This window comes from Diaphorina citri, unplaced genomic scaffold (genome assembly GCF_000475195.1).
Source record: "Diaphorina citri unplaced genomic scaffold, Diaci psyllid genome assembly version 1.1 scaffold504, whole genome shotgun sequence".
NCBI classification, from domain to species: Eukaryota; Metazoa; Arthropoda; class Insecta; order Hemiptera; family Psyllidae; genus Diaphorina; species Diaphorina citri.
In genome coordinates this window covers 151,242-174,460 of record NW_007377939.1, presented here as the reverse complement: position 1 = coordinate 174,460, position 23,219 = coordinate 151,242, and the positions used below count along the sequence as shown (strand labels likewise).

Here is a 23,219-nt window from a genome sequence, read left to right as displayed (position 1 = left end):
TTAACTTAACTGAATTTCCCCGATGTTAAAAGAATTTCCCCGAACTTACCCGAATGAGTAACCTGTCGTCTTCGTTCGAGATCGGCTTTATTCGCCACCAGAATCACAGCCTTTTCCCCGATGTACTTTGAATCCCAAAGGGTCTTCAGCATGTCTTCCGCTTTCTTGAAGGTCTTCCTCTCGATGACCGAATAGACGATGACGAACACATCCGGATGGTAGGTCTGCACAAAGTTCTCCACCTGGGAACAAAAGGGCATTGGGGTTAAGCAACGTTGAGTGTGGTTGGTATCCGAATAGACGATGAAGAAGACATCTGGATGGTAGGTCTGGACGAAGTTCTCCACCTGGGAACAAAAGGGCATTGAGGTTAAGCAACGTTGAGTGTGGTTGGTATCCGAATGAACGATGAAGAAGACATGATGGTAGGTCTGCACAAAGTTCTCCACCGTGGAACAAAAGGGTATTGAGGTTAAGCAACGTTGAGTGTGGTTGGTATCCGAATAAACGATGAAGAAGACATCTGGATGGTAGGTGTGCACAATGTTCTCCACCTGGGAACAAAAGGGCATTGAGTTTAAGCAACGTTGAGTGTGGTTGGTATCCGAACAGACGATGGCGAACCGGATGGTAGGTCTGGACGAAGTTCTCCACCTGGGAACAAGAATTCACTGAGGTTAAGCAACGTTGAGCGTGGTTGGTATCCGAATAGAATATACCTTGTTTATCCTGCCGGAATAACACTCAAAATCGTGAAGCGTTCCACATTTTTAAATGTCACAAAAGATCTAACCAGGTCGCAGTGACAAAGGGCGTTTATTAAAGCCGATGGCCCTACTTATACCAATACCAAATACATATCTGCTAGAATGAGAATGAGATTGAAAAGTCTCTCTACCCCAGCAGTCTAAAGAAGGTCTCATGTATTTTATGGGTTTAAAAACATAACATCAATCATAAATGTTGCTTTGGATTGTTTGGTTGTTCCTTTTTGCTCGAGTAAAATCGCCCCTGGCATCTAACATTACATCGAGGAAAAAAAAAAAAAAAAAAAAAAAAAAAAAAAAAAAAAAAAAAAAACAGAGTATCCTTTACCAATTCTACACCACTATAATTTTTCTTTCCCCTCTGGTAATGCCGTCACTGGTCGCTACTGAATTAAAGTTGCTCCTCAACGAAGCCCTAAACGTACACAAGTGCTTACAGGGATCATGAAGAAGAATGTAAAAAACGAAGAGAAGTTATTATTATTAAACTGTGTGCACCTCGTATTCCAAGCACAGTGCCGAAAAAATTCGACACCGCCGGGAGCCGAACCCGGAACTTCCGGTGTGCAAGTTTAGTGTGATAACCACGGAGGCTACTTGATAAAAACTTAACAAGTAATTTTTAAAACACCAGTAAATTATACTCTTCACTGATGTTTTTTTCAAGATCAATCTTCACAAAGTCACGTCAGAATCTTTCAGTAAATAATTTTCATGTTATACCTATTAATAAATATTTTTTCCATCAATAGGTTGACGGAGGCCATCCCGGCCCAGGCAAATACCATGACGACGAGTACACCTACGAGTACGAAACGATAGAAGACGAAGCTCCTTCGATCACGCCCGAACACCACCGACAGGTTCCGGAATCTGCCGAACGCCTTCGCGAGAACTCGGGCAAAAAGTATACGATAGACAGCGCCATTGTTCACAAACTGAAGGAGGAGAAGAAACTCGAGCCGAGCGCGCAGGAAATGTACAAGAGGAACCTGCGAAAAGTGACACCGAAAAAGGTAATAATAATAGACTCTTTACAAGGAGGAGAAGAAACTCGAGCCGAGCGCGCAGGAAATGTACAAGAGGAACTTGCGAAAAGTGACACCGAAAAAGGTAATAATAATAGACTCTTTAGTGGAAGGTAATCACTAGGCGAGGTTAACGCTGGAGGCGTTCTCAACCACCTAACATTTAGAGCTCCATTATTATCGAATAGAATAGAATAGAATAGAATAGAAAATACCTTGTTTGTACTGCCAATGCCAGAATGAGACTGACAGGTCTTTTACCCCAAGGTCTCGTAGGCATGTTTATTTGATGGGCTAGTTATGGTGTGATTGGTGTGTTCAAAACATAGTCGACCAGCCGTCGATTGAAGAGCTGAATCTATCTTGTCGAGGCGGTGTGGACGGTTCTGTCGACGTCGATCGATGGCCGGTCGACCATGTGTGGACACACCTTAATACATACCTTCAAGGTTGAGAGAACAATATAAAAGAGCTGGATAAACTTTTTTAAAATAAAAAGATAACATTTTAAAACTTGTTTACTGTAAGCGCTGGCCGCGGGTTCGATTCCCGCCCGGGGCGGATTTTATCCTTGAGGAACTTGGAAATCTAGTTTGAACAGAAAACAAAAGGCCCGGTTATCAATTCTGTGATCAGTACCGTCAGGCAAGGACCTATGGGAGGATGAGAGTTGCCAAAAGTATGAGTAGTGCTTTATTCAGAATGTCAGCTGCTTTATTAGTTTTACTAAATTTGTAAAGCAGCTGGTCCGCGAAGCCATCCTGAATTTCAAAAGTGGTCCTCGGACCAGGCCTTATTGGGAACCCCTGATTTAGTACTACAGAAGGCCCTGAAAAAAAATCCATCTAACCTTTCAAATTTCTCTGAGGTCCCCTGGACCCTGTTTCAGTGAGGAGCCTTTTCAGCTTTGTGTCGGTTTGTTTACATTTTTACAAAGTAGTGCTGTGTTACTGTGCGATGACATAGTGATTTGGTGGGCAGTTGGGTATTGTGTTAATTTTAATTAAGTTAGTGCGTGACATTGTGCCTTAAGGTAGAAACACACTATCACGTCACTCACGTGACGTGAGGGCAATGTAGCTAACTGCGAACCACATCTTTCTGACATGAGCTCACGTGATGATAGTGAGCTTCTACCTTTAGTGGACTTTCTGTGTTAATTGAGTTAGACTGTCAATGTCGTGGTGCCTTAGTGTTTATTTACCTATTTCCTCAAGTTAGTGTGTGACACTGTGACATAGTGCCTTAGTGGGCAGGCAGTGTAGGTATTGTGTTTCTTAAGCCTGGACCCTGTTTCAGTGAGGAGCCTTTTCAGCTTTGTGTCGGTTTGTTTACATTTTTACAAAGTAGTGCTGTGTTACTGTGCGATGATATGGTGCCTTAGTGGGTATTGTGTTAATTTTAATTAAGTTAGTGCGTGACATTGTGCCTTAAGGTAGAAACACACTACTATCACGTCACTCACGTGACGTGAGGGCAGTGTAGCTAACTGCGAACCACATCTTTCTGACATGAGCTAACTATCACGTCCCTCACGTGACGTGAGGGCAGTGTAGCTAACTTCGAACCACATCTTTCTGACATGAGCTCACGTGACATGACGTGATGATAGTGAGCTTCTACCTTTAGTGGACTTTCTGTGTTAATTGAGTTAGAGTTCCATCAAGGCCGGGGGATAGCAGCTCAGGCAGGGGAAAAAATACTGGTCACAATAGATCTACAGAGGTCGCAGTGTTAATTGCATATTCTCTCGGTAGAGGAGCAACCAGTCCCATAATAGATAGATAGGTATTAATAAATAATTTTTCCATCAATAGGTTGACGGAGGCCATCCCGGCCCGGGCAAATACCCCGACGACGAGTACACCTACGAGTACGAAACGATGGAAGACGAAGCTCCTTCGATCACGCCCGAACACCACCGACAGGTTCCGGAATCTGCCGAACGCCTTCGCGAGAACTCGGGCAAAAAGTATACGATAGATAGCGCCATTGTTCACAAACTGAAGGAGGAGAAGAAACTCGAGCCGAGCGCGCAGGAAATGTACAAGAGGAACTTGCGAAAAGTGACACCGAAAAAGGTAATAATAATAGGGGACTGTCTAATTTACCGACCTGAGGAAATAACAATAGACTCTTTAGTGGAAGGTAATCACTAGGCGAGGTTAACGCTGGAGGCGTTCTCAACCACCTAACATTTAGAGCTCCATTATTATCGAATAGAATAGAATAGAAAATACCTTGTTTGTACTGCCAATGCCAGAATGAGACTGACAGGTCTTTTACCCCAGAAGTCTAAACAAGGTCTCGTAGGTATGTTTATTTGATGGGCTAGTTATGGTGTGTCCAAAACATAATCGACCAGCCGTCGATTGAAGAGCTGAATCTATGTTGTCGAGGCGGTGTGGACGGTTCAGTCGACGTCGACCGATGGCCGGTCGACTATGTCTGGACACACCTTAAAACTTGTTTACTGTAAGCGCTAGGCCGCGGGTTCGATTCCCGCCCGGGGCGGATTTTATCCTTCTGGGATAATGTTCGTTCTCGGAAAGGCTGGTTTTCTCCTATCCTGTCTTCCTTCTCTCTTCTATTTTGGGACGATAAGACCATAGCAGTTACAGTTCCCTCTGTCAAACATCTTAAAAAAAAACTTGTCTACGAGTATAAAATCAATTTGAAGGAATAGTGTTGATTTCTATATTTTCTATTATTATTTCATTCAAGGTCGCCGACTCTTCCAATACGGAAAAGGACGAGAGCTTCCGAGGGGCGAAAATCTCCGAGATTGAAAACGAAGACACGAGCAAGCCCGAAGGCCCCGGCCACACAAACGCGAAGTCGCACGAGCAAGAACGAGGCGAGTCGAAAATTCACGAGGCGCAGCATCGGCTTCCGGAAACGCGCGAACTGAAGGCGAAGAGTCACGAGGGCCAGGGACTGAACAAAACAAAGGACTTTACGTACGAATACGAATCGGTAGACCTCGGGGACCAATCGGAAGAGGGCCCGAATTTTGCCGAACTGAGACGAACGATCGACAGCCAGTATACGTACGAGTATGAGACGTTTGAGAACGGGACGAAGGAGGCGAAAGACAAGACGGGACGAAAGAAGGAGGCCACGATGACGTCGAAAGAGCTGTTTGACATTCAACTGGCGGCTTTCCACGGTGAGTTTTTCTTCTTCTTTTTAAGAGGTTTAATTGGAATCCCCAGAAAGAGATCTGTCGGTCGAAGGACAAGAAGCCAAAAACTCTAGAAAGTTGATTTAGGAATCGAAACCCCGGCCTAGGGCTTACAAGGCAGATATGATACCAACCAAGCTAGGTAACTGTCTAAATAAGTCTTTTTAGGTAATGATGAGGGGGATGGTCGTTATGGAGGTGGTGAAGGTCGTGGTTCTGAGGAGGGCGAGCACGATTACGCCGAAATAGCGCGCAGGGCGAGAGAAAACGCCCATTTGGCAGGTGGAACAAAGGTAAGTAATAGAATAGAATTTTTTTTTTTTTTTAGGTTCGATAGAGGGAACTGTAATTGTTGAGGTCTTATCTTCCCAAAATTGAAGAGTCCTCAGCCAGCCTAGTTAGCTTGGTTGGTGGCGCGTCTGCCTTGTAGGTGCTAGGCCGCGGGTTCAATTCCCACCCGGGGTGGATTTTATCCTGATGGGATAATGTTCGTTCTCGGAACGACTGGCTTTCTCCTATGCTGTCTTCCTTCTCTCTTCGATTTCGGGAGGATAAGACCTTGGAAGTTACAGTTCCCTCTGTCAAATCTCTTAAGAAGAAGAAAAAAAAAGATACCTAATTTTTAACTGGGCTGGCTATACAATTCTTGCGGTCACAGCTTACGACTCACGAGTCGAGTCACGAAGCTATACAGAGCGCGCTTCGGATGGAAGTGGGATTTCCTGCGATCTTGGCTATCTTGTCTGGAAAATTTCCCACCGAGTATTTTTTCCCTCGAACTTTATGGTTGAAAATTCTGTGGCAATGGGGCCCGTTCTTAAAAAGAGATAAAGGAATTTGAATGAAATTTTCAATCTCAATGACTGAACAAGTTGTACAGTAGATAAGTAATAAGTAGGTGAATACTTGTGTTTGTGTTCTGAAAATGTCACTAGTCTCATGGCCTTAAGTGCAGAGTATACCTACTTGGCAAACAACAGGCTAATTTTCGGCCTATTACTGGCGAACTGGTCTAGTCTAGTCTAGAGATAATATATAATACGAGAAAGAAAGGGAATGAAAACGAAGAAAATTAATTTCAAAACATCCAAAATATAAAGGACAGTGAAGCGTTTTCCGATCCAAAATGAAGAATATAAAAAATAATAAATAGGTATGCTGGAAACAAATTTACATATAGGATACCATGACAAAGAGGAAGGGTCAAAATGAAAACTAAAACGAGAAAGAAAGGGAATGAAAACGAAGAAAATTAATTTCAAAACATCCAAAATATAAAGGACAGTGAAGCGTTTTCCGACCCAAAATGAAGAATATAAAAAATAATAAGTAGGTATGCTGGAAACAAATTTGCATATAGGATACCATGACAAAGAGGAAGGGTCAAAATGGAAACTCAACCAAATTGTGATGTTAAAAGAAGATTTTATGCAAATTTTAAGAGCAAGAAGTTTGAGATTTGTCCATCGAAATTATTTGCATATTTCCTGGTACATACTTGAGTAAAAGAGTCTCATATGTACGCAGGAAGCCAAATGAAAAGCTCATCCCCAAAGGGGATTTAGCTAAAAACCAAACTACTTGAGTACCTAGGTATCTACTTACCGGTGTTACACCTATGTACCTATTTGTATAGGAAAAAAAGACCTATGTACCTACCTACTTGAATAAAGAGATTAGTAACAGAACACCCCTACTTGAACTCTGAAGTGTGATAGTTAAGTAGTTAGAAAAGAAAATTTTCTTATAAGGGCATAATCACAAGATAAAAATGAAGCAATTTCTTTTATTTTTTATATGTGAATAATGTGGATTTTTACCCAAGTACTTATGGATTTTTACCTACGAGTAAGTACCTACTTATAGCTATCTACATATTTTTTATATGTTTAGGTATGTTGTTAATCTATTATTCTAATTTTTATAATATGTACACAAAATTATATCAATAAAGTGGTGCTCTATTAAACTGTTGGTATAATGGAACAACTTGTTCTAAGCTGACAGTCTAAATAAAGCACTACTTATACTTATATACTTATTTACTTTAGAAATAGAAACTCCTCAATCCTTATCATATCATGTATTCGAAGTCAGACGTAAGAAAAATACGTGTTCTTAATGAAGTAGAGAGGTAAGTACTTACTTATAGGTACTTATAATGATTCATTTATTGGTCTTCAGCTGTAGTGTAAGGTGAGTAAGTATCTTACATTTGAATTATGAATAAGTTATGAATTAATTTAATATAATATTCTTGAGAGGAAAACGACTACTAGTCGATGTTATTGAGGAATTTTCTACCGAACACCTGGAACTCAGTACTAACTGGTCAAACCAGAAAATATCGTGATAGAACCCACAGCAAATGTGCCTACCACAAGTGATGAAATCCGGAGAAATTTACCTACCAGAAAACATAGATTTGTTGCGAATAACACAAATTGCTATGTCACTAATCCAGCATCAAATGTCTGCAACAATCTATATAATTCGAAAAAATAACTTCTCAGTCACAGTTATGACCCAGCAACCTTTATTTTTTATATGTGAATAATGTGGATTTTTACCCAAGTACTTATGGATTTTTACCTACGAGTAAGTACCTACTTATAGCTATCTACTTACATATTTTTTATATGTTTAGGTATGTTGTTAATCTATTATTCTTATTTTTGTAATATGTACACAAAATTATATCAATAAAGTGGTGCTCTATTAAACTGTTGGTATAATGGAACAACTTCTTCTAAGCTGACAGTCTAAATAAAGCATTACTTATATACTTATTTACTTTAGAAACTCCTCAATCCTTATCATATCATGTATTCGAAGTCAGACGTAAGAAAAATGCGTGTTCTTAATAAAGTAGAGAGGTAAGTACTTACTTATAGGTATAATGATTTATTTATTGGTCTTCAGCTATAGTGTAAGGTGAGTAAGTATCTTACATTTGAATTATGAATAAGTTGTGAATTAATTTAATATAATATTCTTGAGAGGAAAACGACTACTAGTCGATGTTATTGAGGAATTTTCTACCGAACACCTGGAACTCAGTACTAACTGGTCAAACCAGAAAATATCGTGATAGAACCCACAGCAAATGTGCCTACCACAAGTGATGAAATCCGGAGAAATTTACCTACCAGAAAACATAGATTTGTTGCGAATAACACAAATCCAGCCAGCATCAAATGTCTGCAACAATCTATATAATTCGAAAAAATAACTTCTCAGTCACAGTTATGACCCAGCAACCCATGAACTACAAGTCCACGACCTTCCTAACTGTAAAGCCAAGGCTGAAATTTGATTCAAACACTACCTAAGTATCAATTCAAGAACTCTAGAAGTAGGTAGATTATAACTGTGCACTCTGGAGATACCAATTCTATTTTTAAAGTTCTTTTCCCTGTACCAAGTCGTACTAAATTCAGACTCAGAAGTTCAAAGACTTGCTTTGGACTCGGACTACTCAATCTTATTTCAACGGAACAGGTTTTTTTAAACTTATAAAATCGAGGCAAAAATATTGGGCTTCAGGAGAAGAAAAAAAAAAGTAACCAGCTAGTAGAAATTTCAAGTACGTTATAAGTGTCGTTTTTCCAGTTCTGAAGCCTACGTAGGATCTAGTTGGGAGTCCCAGCAAACGACAACTTGGATGTAGAAAACCAGAGATTAAACCACTAAACCACTGAGTAAGATCAACAATTCTCAAGTGGTCAAACTCTCAAACAAAGAATTTGATGTCGCAGTTGGCATCAAACCCAGGACCGAGCTACAAACGAACAGTTCTTCGTGTCCCTTATTTGGTCTTCTCTAGCAACTTGTGTAGTTTTTAGGGTAGTCCCCTTAGGTCTCCTAGTGATTAGAGATTGAGAAACTCGAACTTTACCTTTCGTTTGCTAAGATCTGATCTATTGCTACTTGAATTTCACAAGACTAATATCAGCGTGGCTGTGAAAAGTTCTCTTTTGCCACAGTGAAAACATCTTATTATCTTGATGATTAATGATAGGGGTTGACAGGGATTGAAGAGTTCACTTACTGTTTCTTTTTCATGATGTAATGGAAATGGCTCACAGAGACTCTACCTCTTTACATACTTGAAACCCTGGGGTGAAACAGCTGGGTGGAACAAGTGGGGGGTGTTGAGTGAAAATATATTAAACATGCAAAGTGAGGGTGGGATGAAAGATAAAATATTCAGGAATATTCCACAAGAAACATGGTACCAAGATGAATATTATGAAGGGAAATGTTATGCAAATATGTGAACACATATTGTACAATGTACACTAACACAGTCTGAGATGACTGTGAGCTTTATTTTTCTCATGTACTTAGTAAGTAAATCTTCAAGAAAATGTCCTCACCTTTTATTCAACTCAAACATAAGTAGTTCCTTACATTACGGAGTGCTGGTCTGTAGGGACATTTGGGAGTTACCTACTTACCCTATGTAAAAATAAGTGAGTAAGTAAGTATGTGAAATTTTGAAAAGTTGAAACAGATATACCTAATCATCAACATTTACCTAATCATCAACATTTAAGTACCTAGGTACATAAGTAACAACCAATCAGACATGAGTTCCAGACCTAAAGCAAAAATGTCCCACTTGTGAGCACTTAATGACTTATCCGTCAATAGTCAATAAACACCTAAGTACCAAGGAATTTAAATAGGAATTTCCTTTGAACAAGGCTTTGGTACCTATCAGAGATTTGTTTTTATCTGCTTAGATAAGTAAGTATTTGCATACACTTGCTTTATGTGTACAGTATGTACACGGTACATGAGTGGGTTCTGGGTTACATGCCCTTTATAGAGAAAGGGAGAGGGTAGTACAGTAATCTTTAGAGTGCTATGGCACAACTGTAGTTGTGATAGGCATTTTATCTCAAGGGCCATGGTACAACTAATTAGTTGGGTATAATGCTGATACTTGGAGTTGTTGTGACACTTGTATAAGTAATACTTATTATGTTTATTTCCAGGCTACTTTTCTACATAGATTGTGCTAGGTACTAAGTGGTACAATGCATTACTTAACATTGGTTAAAAGTGTTGATCCTGAGGATTATCAAATTAAAATACTAGGGATGCAAGTACATAATGAGATGTGCAATATTTGGTGGATTAGCTTCTTTCAAAACTTCTTGAAAAAAAAAAAAAAAAATGATGAGAGAAATGTTTCTGCTCAACGGCAGGTTGCCTCACGGACAAAGGATACCAAATGAATTTGACCAGAAGATATATGTGGGGTATAAGAAGAGAAAATGCCCATTTAAGTTAGGATATTATTTTAATTGAACTTTATATCAAACAGTTGTCTGGGCAATTTTCTGCATTGTATCTTCTTTAGTACCTACTAAATAATAATAATAATACCTACCTATCCTACATAAGCCAAAGGATACCAAATGAATTTGACCAGAAGATATATGTGGGGTATAAGAAGAGAAAATGCCCATTTAAGTTAGGATATTATTTTAATTAAACTTTATATCAAACAGTTGTCTGGGCAATTTTCTGCGTTGTATCTTCTTTAGTACCTACTAAATAATAATAATACCTACCTATCCTACATAAGTGGCTACAACTGTTTCTTTATGGTTCCTATCAATTTGTTGTCTTTTGTGGGACCTCTCTTGAGACCCTGTTCCCAATATACCTTCCTAGGTGTTTGCCTGAAACCCAAGTACTTATTATGTATAATATGAGTAGGTAGGTACCTATACTTAACCCTTTAACGGTCTCTGGGATAATAATTTCCCACCACGCTTTTCATTGTAAACGGATTTTTTTAATTTTTATCGCGCCTTCAGAGTGTGTTCACTCAAACGCATCGTGTGCAAAATACTTCAAGGTTTGTTATTATGATAAATACCAACGAGTACAAGAATCTAGTTTGGCGCGAAAATGGAAATATTGGGAAGGTGGGAAACTATTATCCCAGTGCCTCATACTGATATTCACTTTATCCAAACAGTCTCTGGGATAATAATTTCCCACCCTAAAAACCACTAAAATAAAATAAAACTGTATAAAAAACCTAACACTGACCCCATATAGACCATAAAAATGCATTTTTTAAAAGAAAAAAGCGACCCTTTGTATTTTGCCCGTTAAAGGGTTAATTCATTTTTCACAGGAAGTTCTCTTTAATCTTTACAGATAGTAATTGTGGCATGTTGAAAAACAATTAGATAGCTGAGCAGCTACATGTTTAGTTCACTTCATTTGAGAGCAAGGTCAGGAAGATAAATAATGTATCAATCTCTGAACATGAAGATCATGCAATGCATGACGTATTATGTGTAGGTACCTATGTACATGTCCTTAAACTAGGTAGGTAAGTACCTACTTATATTTAAATGATTTAGAACTACCACTGCTGTATAGAGGTAGGTAATGAAAGAAGAGAAGAAAAATAAATAGTCAGATACTTACAAGAAAATAACTTTGAAATGTTTATCCAATCTTCTACAGATAGATCTGTACTTCATTCCGGATGCCTTTGTTGATAATTTGGTATCCTCAATAGAACTATTTATAAGTGGAGCTTATTAATAGACAAGATAATGAACACACCAGACACTGATACAAAAACGATACAAACATCAATCTGTGTTATTTTAGATCACAAATGGGACATGGTTAAATTTATCATCAGACACTGATACAAAAACGATACAAACATCAATCTGTGTTATTTTAGATCACAAATGGGACATGGTTAAATTTATCATTGGGAAGATGGGAAGATATTCACTGAAATGACTGGACAAGTAGAAAACACTTTTTAATTACCGATGACGATTTATGATGATTAATTTGAAACTGAGTGCATTTTTTCGGAGTTTATCTACACTATTCAAAAGAATATTGCTTTTTAAATTAATTTTTTGTTAAATAATTTTTAAATCTTTAAAAATAAATTTATATCAACATTCACTGAAATGACTGGACAAGTAGAAAACACTTTTTAATTACCGATGACGATTTATGATGATTAATTTGAAACTGAGTGCATTTTTCGGAGTTTATCTACACTATTCAAAAGAATATTGCTTTTTAAATTAATTTTTTGTTAAATATTTTTTAAATCTTTAAAAATAAATTTATATCAAATTATCAACAAAAAATTCAGCCTGAGAACGATCTCAGCTGATGTTCACTTTGCGGTCACAGCTTACGACTCACGAGTCGAGTCACGAAGCTATACAGAGCGCGCTTCGGATGGAAGTGGGATTTCCTGCGATCTTGGTTATCTTGTCTGGAAAATTTCCCACCGAGTATTTTTTCCCTCGAACTTTATGGTTGAACTTCTGTGGCAATGGGGCCCGTTCCTAAAAAGAAATAAAGGAATTTGAATGAAATTTTCAATCTCAATGGTTATTTTCTTTGATAGTATTTGAAGTTAAGCATCAATGCGCCGTATCTTTAACTGGATGGGTGACCATGGAGATAGGACTTTTGTTGAGTTATTTTCGGCCCTACTCAGGCTGGGTGAGGTAAAAATTAGCAGGGTTAGTTTTTTTTGAGCTCTTTGTCTGGGAAGCCTGGGAACCACATTCCAGCTCTGGAGTAAAATTTAGTTATTTATGCCAGCTTACAGAAAACTAGAAATGAATAAGCTTAAAACCTCCTTTACCTATCTACCTAGTTGAATCAAGTACCTACCTATGTAGTTAGGTAGGTAGGAGTACGAGTATTCCTATGAAGAAAATTTTGCTCTCCTCCTAGGTAGGTACCTACCAACTTTTGTTACCTACCTAATTATCTAGAAATCTATGTACCTACCTAGGAACCTAAGTAAGTACCTAGGTAGCAACTATCTTCTAACGTGTACCTACCAGGTAGGTAAGTTCCTATGTTTGTTTTACTGGCGTCTGAAATACTCGTAAGTAGATTCCTACTGCTCGTTAGCTCGTTACGCACTGGTCAATTGCTAATTCGCACTCTCATGCTAACACATTGGTAAGTGCGCTAAAATATCCCAGATTAATTAAAATTATAAACAAACTATGTTTAACCTGCCTCGGTGGCGTAGTGGTCAAGACGCTCGCCTGGTAAACAGGAGGGCGTGGGTTCGATCCCAGCCGAGGTATGGAATTTTATCCTCAATTATTTGAGAATTTGACCACATAATAATGGAGCTCTAAGGGTTAGGTGGTAGAGAACGCCTAAGGCGTTAACCTCGCCTAGTGGTTGCCTTCCACTCAAGAGTCTATTATTATTATTGGCTGACAGGTAAAAACGGATAGGGAATTTTTAGTGGTTTTTTTTTGTTTTTTTTTTTTTTTTTTTTTTTTGCTGTTATTTTTAGCTATACCGACTAAACGGTTAGAGATATTGTAAAAGTTGGGCTAGAAGAGCACCCAAATAAGCATCATTCAATAGGATAAGGAAAGTCGTGTGATGTTCACACCAGATTTTTCTTTTTCAATTTCTGGTCATTGCTGGCGTGGGGCATTAACCATTATCATTAACCATCTAAGAATCTTCCTGGTTGCTGGTTTTTCTAGTGACACCCTATCACCAATTTTTTTCTCAGTGCGAACATACCAAAATTTGCTCAGAAAAAGTCACCAGGCTTTCCCTGTAAGGCTTTTCTATACCTATCATAAATAGATATTTATGTAAATGGCAGCCTTCCTATACCTTCTTACGAGACATTGAATCTTTGCCATGGCACACACTCAAACTTTCTCCCCCTTCCCCCTCTTTTCCTTTTCCTTTTTTTTTTTTTTTTTTTTTTTTTTTTTAAAAAAAAGTAGCTTCCCATGGTGACGCCTCGACACTGGGTCGTATTGAGAGCTTATGTGCAGAATTTAATTACTTTTAATCTTGAAAATATTTGCACTGGCATTGTTCAAATGTTTAGGTCGCCCTGGATTTTCGTTGTACGGATTCCTCACATGCAGCTTGCACCTGAACAATGCACTTCTCATAACCTCTTCAAATCCATTGTTAACTCTCAACACAACATGTGAATCTTCATAAGGTCTTCTCCTCCTTCTTCTTCGTCTTCTTCTTGTTTTTTTTTCCTCGCTTTTCTGCCGAACCAACCATATTCAGATTCATTGGAATAAAGAACCAAAAATGTTTATTTTTTTGGCACATCCCCTGACAATACAAAAAAAAAAAAAAAAATACTTGCGATTCCTCTCTCCCTCCCTCATTATCTTTTCTAGGAATTAAAAAATGGAAACAAGTGACCCAGTAGGTACCAAGACTTTTCCACCTACTTTTTGGACACGGGCACTTCAGTGGATAGAAAATAAAATTTAAATTTTCAATTTTAGTCATAATAATTTCTCCACGGTATTTTGTAGGTTTCCCTCGAAAAAATAGGAGGCTTAACCTATTGATGCTGAGTGCAGGATATTTTCCTAACGCATACGATGTTAACCTTGCCTGCCTATAGGTTAGGTATACGAGTAAAATAAAAACAATCTACCTTAGTAACTACCTAGATCGTAGATCCCTCTTTAGAATGTAAGATGTAACGCAGTTGAGTTAGAAATTTCCCAGACGAATAGGTAATTTTTAATGGATACAAGCTACTTGGTTGTAAAAGGTAGGTATACTTTTACGGGAAGTTGTATGTGTCATTCATTTGTACATGTCTACAGAGTTCTTTACTAGTAAGATAGGTAGGTAGGTACTACGTCTACCTATGCATATTATAATAATCTAACTCTTCTTACTCTTGACTCTTCTAACTTATCTAACTACTGTGTAATAAATAGTCTAAGATTTAAAGAATTTTATCGTCAAAACCGAAGTACTTTCTACGTACCAATTAAAACACGTGGATACCTGTATTACCTATCTATGTGCTAATTGGCTACATATCGAAACACGTATGTGGGCAACTCACCTATTTTGGTCCCATAAAAAAGGAGAAAAAATTAACCCTCATGTGGACTTTAGAAGGTTTGAATTTTTTCCGCTTTGTGATACCTAATAGACACTGGCATACCTAGCTTCGGTATCGGTACTGAATACTCTCTTGCACGGAAATCCAACTCATGTTAAAAGCTTTTCAATATCGTCTTTATACATAATCGTGACAATGCAACACTTTAACCTTAGAGAAGCTCTCGGAGTCTGAATGACTCATTTAACTTAGAGGAATCATGTTTTTAGCAACGGAAGGACGCATAAATTAAGCAGAAAAAATCTTTCTAGGTACACACATAGGTGCCTACTTCCTACTAAATGAAATAAAAGAATGAGAAATTCATAATGTGAGTGCACGTATAAGTACCACCATTGGAATAATTGCAATTGTAATTATTCGACCATGCAAAATAACACTTTACTCTCTTTGTACTGTGCAAATCTATTTCTTTCTGTGTTGGTTTTCAAAGAGTTGATGGTTTTATTATGTTTTCGGATTTATTGTCTGGATATTATGCACTATTTCTTTCTGTGTTGGTTTTCAAAGAGTTGATGGTTTTATTATGTTTTCGGATTTATTGTCTGGATATTATGCATAAACTAGAAATGAATAAGCTTAAAACCTCCTTTACCTATCTACCTAGTTGAATCAAGTACCTACCTATGTAGTTAGGTAGGTAGGAGTTACCTACCCAAGTTTTTGCAAGTAAATACCTACATTCCTATGAAGAACCTACTTTTGTTACCTAATTATCTAGAAATCTATGTACCTACCTAGGAACCTAGGTAAGTACCTAGCTAGCAACTATCTTCTAACGTGTAGGTACCTACCAGGTGGGTAAGTTCTTATGTTTGTTTTACTGGCTTCTGAAATACTCGTAAGTAGATTCCTACTGCTCGTTAGCTCGTTACGCACTGGTCAATTGCTAATTCGCACTCTCATGCTAACACATTGGTAAGTGCGCTAAAATATCCCAGATTAATTAAAATTATAAACAAACTATGTACGCACTGGTCAATTGCTAATTCGCACTCTCATGCTAACACATTGGTAAGTGCGCTAAAATATCCCAGATTAATTAAAATTATAAACGAGCTATGTTTAACAAGTAATTAAGAACTTTCTTTAACACGTTCTTACCATCGCCATATGTAGGTAAGTATGTAGTTTGGTGTGAGGTGAGAGTCACATCAAGTGAGGCGTGCCACAGCAATAGTTTTTTCAAGAAAAAGGTTTTCTGTCTCTCCCGAAAAAAAAAAAAAAAATCCGGCACTAGCAACGTTTTGCTGTGGCACGCCTCAAGTCATCATTCAAAACAATCATTACCGCATTACGTACTCATATAGGTATGTAGGTAATACCTATACCTAAACTATAATTTTAATCGGCAAAGTTGTTGTAAGCGCTAGGCCGCCGCGCCGGTTCGATTCCCGCACGGGGCGGATTTTATCCTGAGCGGATAATGTTCGTTTTCGATCGTTCTGCCTTGTTAGGATGCGATATTATGCTTTTTTTTTTTTCCTTTTTACAAAGCCGCGTGAGTATTTTTAATCTCTACGTTCATGCAGTCTCGATAGGCAACATTTCGATAGACAAGTCCGCTTGACTGGGATTCGTACATGCTTTGAATAATACAAGGAAATTACCCTTCCTCTTTCTGACTGAGAAGAGATAGGTACATAATACATCTATTTATCCGAAATCAAAAAGAAAACTATCATCGTGTGATAAAATCGGCCTGTGAATTGTGAAATTATTTTATTATTATCCATCAGAGTACTAATAGGTATTCAGAAATGATACTTGAATACATATATACAATGGATGACACAGGTAACCATACCTATTAGTGCTGCTCAAGTTATGTTCACAAAATAATACGTATACGCATCTTGATTATAATACGAGCCTAGATATCTATAGGTATCTGTACTCCTATATGTACCAGTATAGTACGTACACTGTACCCTAAATAAACTTTACAATAATAAATTCATGATAACAATTCGTGCTGCTACTCAATGAGGCAAAACCAAAACTAATAAGTCATCTATTTGGCCTCGAGCGGAATACCTTCAACTCTAATTGAATTAGCCACGAATACCATTCATCTTCTTTGTTATTGACGAGTGACTACCAAGTACGAAACCATCTAACTACTAGAACCTAACCATCTCATCCAACTTGGGACTTGAGATGTAATCAACCAATCAAAAACTTCGACTCTGATGGTTGGAGGTGCTTTTAGATATTTTCACACGGACAGTATTGGACAATTCGTTGACATTTTGTACAAGATTGTATCATTCCATGCCAAGGTTGGTAGGATTGAATCTTGTGATTCTAAACAGTCCATACATTTTTTTTTATTCCCATCAATGGTTCGAGAATTTTCTAACATTATCCAGCATTTGAGTGGGGATGATTTTTTCACAAATAACGAAGAAGAGCAGTTGGTCAGGCAATGTGAAAGGCTTTAAAGGACAGCAGCCTCAAACCGGGACTGTCCAGGTCAAATCGGGATTTGGCAAGATGGCATGCCAAGTTGAAGATACAAGAACTCTGCCTATTGGTATTTTCTTGTTTACCAAACATTAAACATCGCAATGATTTCAATCAATACAAAGCTTCTACGAGTATTTATTTAATATTCATGCTTCATAAATAAACATGTGCTATGTCATCATACGCTGGAAACATTACGTCATTGTTGAATATAAGTAGGTAACCCTTGTCTGAAGTGTCAGGAGCCTTCAAATTTGAACAAACACTCGAATGATTAGCCTGAAATACCTATGTGTTATACCTGTATAGTGATGCATCATTAGCTTTCATGGCCAAGGTCAGGGCGAATAGGTGCCATATTAGATATTCAGGCAGATAATAGGTACACGTAGCAAAGTAGGTATTGGTACTAATTGAAGTAAGTAGGTACATCTTGATTAAATAAATGAAATTACGAATATTATAGGAAGATCCGTAAATAATATAGGTACGTCAAAGAAAAAGGAAAAAATAAATGAAATTTCATACATGTACAATATGTCTGTATAGTTATTAGTTAACATAGATAGCTTTTAGTTTAATTCTATTAAAATACCTAGGTACCTACGTAAGTATTAACCAGGTGTTCTAGGTACATTATAGGTACCTATGTACAAATGTTAGCCTACATACAAACATACCTACAAACGGGAAACTTTAGATATTGAGAAAACCATATTGAATATTGTGCCAAACCAAGTTACTGTATTCTAGTTTATTTTGATTTTGAGTAGAAAGTAGACTAGTCTAGGACAGTCTAGGTATCTAGGATTTACGCAGCTATTTAATCAATCTTTTGTAATGCTGGCACAATTCTCGAGGTCAGACAAAACTTGGTTTTTTACCTAACGGTTGGCAAACTTAACTGTAAAGTTATATTTATTGTTCTGGTCTTGAGGATAACCAATATTACCAATAACTGGCGGTACCAATATTACCATTAACTGAAAAAGATGAAATATTGAGTCCTCTATTCCCGCTCTTCTACGGTACTTCAACAAAAGAAAAACCAATCAAATATGTACTTAATTCCCCGGTTATGATAAGGAGATGAAAAGGAATGTCTTGCGAAACATTAGTCGACCTTGCTTGGACGATAAATCTAATGACGCTATGTCTATTCACGAGGTCCGAGGTCGTTGATTCCTTAGCAGTGAAGAGTCATCGATTCCGGGAAACACGTCACTACGTAGAACTGACGTGGTAATCCCCAAACGTCAGGAGCTTGAAGAAATTTCACCAATTTCAATCCCACATTCTCACATTCTGGTCAGTCTGGTGGACTCCTAGAGTAGAGCTTATGCGTCATCAAGACAATATTCTTCTCTTCAATCTATTCTTCTTCAAGCTCGCATGATTCATCTAATCTCGACTCTCGGTTTTCAGATCATACCCTCTATTCGCTCTTCGTGTACGTATACCAGTGGTTTTTATGGTCCCATGAAAAAAAAAAAAAAAAAAAAAAAAAAAAACACGAGAACTTACAACACGATAAGGGAAAGTGCATCACAGTTCGTGCGGGTCACAAGATACAGGTCTGATGAGTGATGAACTTACCGCTGCTAAGTGTATAGTTGCATACCTAAGCTAATGATGCCAATAGAAACTTGGGTACATTCCAAAGCATTGTCTTCAGAGCTGGTTGATATGAAAAAAATCATAAAAGTTTATCCGAGCAGTAATGTGATTCGTTGCCAAACCCTCATGCCGAACGATCAGTGAAGCGGTAAGCTCGGAAATTCTGATCTGTTCGCAGAAGATAGGGGATCAATCTAGAATTACCATAAGCTGAATGGTGGTCTAAACGTTATGGTGCTAATTCTCATATAGGTTCCTAAACTGACCTAAAGCTTGCAAACCGAATCTCTACTCAAGTGATTGAAACTTGAAGCTATATGAAATCTCAAAAGCTTATAGCCTGGTCTGATGAAAAAAAAAAAAAAAAAAAAAAAAAAAAAAACGTTGTTCCTACAGATGAAATTAACGTAACAGGTACACAGATGTTCCACGATTGTTAATACAAAAAGAGATAACCATTGACTGAAAATAGATTCAAACTCTCTGCAGAAGGGTTCTTTATAGAATCCAATTAAGAAGAAGAATGAATTAGATAGATGAAAGTTGCGGTTGAAGAGAGTTTATTGAAAATAATGACAATAGATGGAAACTTTGTCGCCCTCAATTTCTGTCAAAAGCGTTTGCGCCAGACATTTTCTTCCTGTAAGTACAACAAACTTCGTTAGATACTTGTTGATCAGGAGTGAGGATCGAATAAAATGTCCGATCAAATAGAACTCGAAAAAAATTGTGTCCAAAATATTCTTAAAAAAGCTTTGAAGCTAGGTGTCGATGAAAGTGAGTTTGTAAAATTGAATTGTGTTAGAGAATTGGGATTTAAAAAGGAGCCAAAATCTTCAAAGAAGCACATTCCGTTGTTGTTTTTAATTTTCTTAGTGATTGTTTGCTTTAATTTTCATTTTATTGAAATGGCGTCGTTGTTTAAGAAAATCCTGCTGAGAGATCCTGCTTTGAAAAGAGAAAAGGTAAGTGACTTTCCTATCTCCCTGACTGTCTAAATAATTCTGTAGCGTTCTTAACAGTCAAACCCCCAGAGCGGGAATTTCAAGTTTTATATTTTTGGCCCTAGACTTGGGTATACGAGTACACCTACGTACTTATACCTACTCAAAATAAATCAGGTACACCCTAACTCAGTAGGTAGGTAATGACCGCCATAAAATAGGTAGTCGGATAAGTCGTGGTTATCTTTCAATGTTGTGACCGCCAAAGAACTGAGACATCGATCAAAGTTCAGCATACCACAACGAAACTTAATTTTGTCTTACGTCATAACGAAATGAATTTTCAAAACCGTCAATTTTTTTAAGAAATATATTTTTATACAATGTAGGTACAGATAGATGGTCAGATCCTATGATCATCTTTAAGCAATCTAAGATAATCTCCTTGACTGTATTCTTAGGCTAGACTTGACTCAGTCCGGATCAAGGCTAACCAAATTAAGGTAACCAATGAACAGTATAGGTAAAATGTCACGTATTATTCCTACAACAGATGTAAATTCAAACGTTCACTACAGAGGGTAAAGTTATGTGTTTTGGATTTTTACTTATTTATTCGATCCATATACTTTTTATTAGGTCCGACACGAAAAAGCATAAAAGATTACATGTAAAAATACAAGGTACTTAGGTGTCTACCTTCGATCTGATAAAAAAAATGTAGAAATGTAAAAATTCAGCCATTTTTCGACGCATTTCATACTGGTGTTTTAATGATAAACTAGTTTCCTGGATAAAAAACAGGAGCCATAGTTGTTGTTCCTACAATGTATCTGATTTAATTATCTATTCTTTATATTTTGATATGTGCGTAGCCCTTTTGATCTAAAGAACCTAGCACGAAACACCAAGTTAGTCAAAGTTAGGTCTATTTCCAAGGAAAGTATTAGGAGAGATGGAGAAATAGCGGGAGGGAGAGGGAAAGGAACAGAAGGGAGGTAATCCAAGTTTAAATAGGGGAGCGAAAAACGGAACAAAAAATCCCATTTATTCTGACATGAGTGAAAACAGGTCTGTCGGTTTTAAAGGGGTTCTTTTTATCAGTTTTCCACAACGCTTGATAGTATAATCCCCACACACTCGTTTTATCTCACTTCATTGCGTTTTCCCCAAAGGAAATGAGAAACTATATCCATTTTCTTTGAACATCACCAGTCTAGAGTCTTCTCTTACACCCGTATTTATGAACAAGTTCTTCAGATCGTTCTGAGAATTTACTTGAGAAAAAACGAACTCAGAGGTAATCACGTTCTGAGCCCGTTCAAAATAGAATGGTATTTATAAACAAGTCCGATAAGGGGTGAGACCGGTTTTACCTAAGATGATGCTAAGCGTGTGGTACGCGTTGGCAACACTGTAATTTTACCCGGGATTTGTCAAAACAAGTATTTTCATTTGGAATGATAGCATGTTGCATGCACTAGTTCCCCACGGATCACTGAAGTTAGGTAACGTTGCGCGTGGTTAGTACCTGGATGGTGACCATCTGACCCCTATACCTACCTACCTTGAATTTTTGGTCATTTATCATTCGATTTTGAGTTCTAACTAGGTGCGTTTTTGTTTTATTTATTTTTTTTTTTCATAAAGTTTGTTTTTTCTTTAAATATTATAGATGAATTTAATCAATTTTTGCTTCACTATCGTAAAAATGAGTACCTACAACTTGGCTCGGGCTCCCAAGAGATACTTGCGAGATCCAGGAGAATACATGATTATTTTATTTATATTATTTTCTTTATTATATCAAAATAAACATTAAAGAAATAATAAATTAAAATTGTTTTTTAATAGGTAATCGTAAATATTTAAAAAATAAATTCAGATAAAAATAATTAATATTTTTTAAGGGGAATGGTTCGGTCAGATTTGTCTCAAGCAATATAACGTAGTTCTAGTATGTTTCTTTATGGATAAATATTTGTATATGGATACTTAATTCTGTATCATTGTTTCGACACTTACCGAAATAACAGAAGTTTATTTCCATCGAAGAATGCAAAATGAGCGGCCCCATACCGTTTTGTAAGGAAGTTCATGATTCTGTTTACTTGAGTGGTTATGTAGTTAAGTTAGTTAACAGACTACGTAACCACGTGTAGTTTAGTAATGGAATGATTGAATATTTTAGTAATGAGAACGGATTAAAGAAAAGAATGAAGTACGTCAAGGACAGACCTTGCCTTTTAATATCGTTAAACCGTGTTCAGTCTATATCCTACATCCATGTAAAGGAGTCTTCTGACCTATCCACTATATAGTTACAATCTCTAGTTTTAAAACTCTTGACACATGCATTAGCATGCCATTCAACACCGAATGAAACAGAAGCCATAGTTTCTATTATTTACAATTTTAATACAAACAGGAACGACAAAAAAAAAAAAAAAATGTTATAACTTAATCTTTACAGAAGTTTAATTTATAGTCTAAGAAGACGAAGACACCTACAAACCTTGATAAGTGAAAGAACGCATTTCGACTCTTCCGTTTTTTGTCCCTCTGATTGTGGGAATAAATACTTTGTCTTTATATTCTACAGGAAACGTCAGCTCGTTCACGACTCGTTCCTAACGTTATTAAGCCTAAATATTTGACCAAAAAGCATTGGATTTTTGCAAGAAAGATCAAAAGTTCTTTCTTAGAGTTCGGCTGGAGAGCGTTCCTGGAGCAAACTGGTCAGGAAACGCTTCCCTTTCTTCCTAGAGTTTAACTTAGTTGGTTAGTCTTAGTCAAAAATTAAATATGCGTAGCTTTTTGACGTGCATATAAAACATTTGTTTTTATTTATTTCATCATATTAAATAAAAATTAAATAAAAAAATATATAATAATACCACCCAATTTTACTTATATTTATTTATTTTTTGACACTAAACCAACACTGAACACTCAAATCGACAAAACTCTAATAAAAAAAAATCAGTTGTCAATCGATAACTAAACTTTAGTATAAATTTCAGTCTAATGTTTATTAGTTATAAAAGTAGACATGTAAACGTATTATGTAAGTTAACAAAATTTTTCCGTAACATGTAAACGTAAAGTTTAACACCGAAAGATGCTCCGTAAATGTAGTCGTGTAGTAGCAAGTCTCTTCGTACTACAACGTGTGAGATAGCGTCCGTCCCTCATGTAGCTTTCGAGTGGGTTAATGAATTTTTAGGAAGAAATTAAGCATTAACAGGACTACTT

The 23,219-nt window shown here is 37.1% G+C and overlaps 1 protein-coding gene across 1 annotated transcript in view; it reads left to right on the top strand.

The window, feature by feature from the left end:
* LOC103509500 overlaps positions 1-11,558 on the top strand; it is a 24,062-nt gene extending 12,504 nt beyond the window's left edge. The window contains exons 3-6 of the mRNA XM_008474124.3: positions 1,520-1,783; positions 4,520-4,964; positions 5,148-5,272; positions 11,478-11,558. Coding sequence (XP_008472346.1) covers positions 1,520-1,783; positions 4,520-4,964; positions 5,148-5,272; positions 11,478-11,558 — 915 coding nt within the window. The remainder of the gene's footprint in view (positions 1-1,519; positions 1,784-4,519; positions 4,965-5,147; positions 5,273-11,477) is intronic.
* The last annotated feature ends 11,661 nt before the right edge of the window (positions 11,559-23,219 follow it).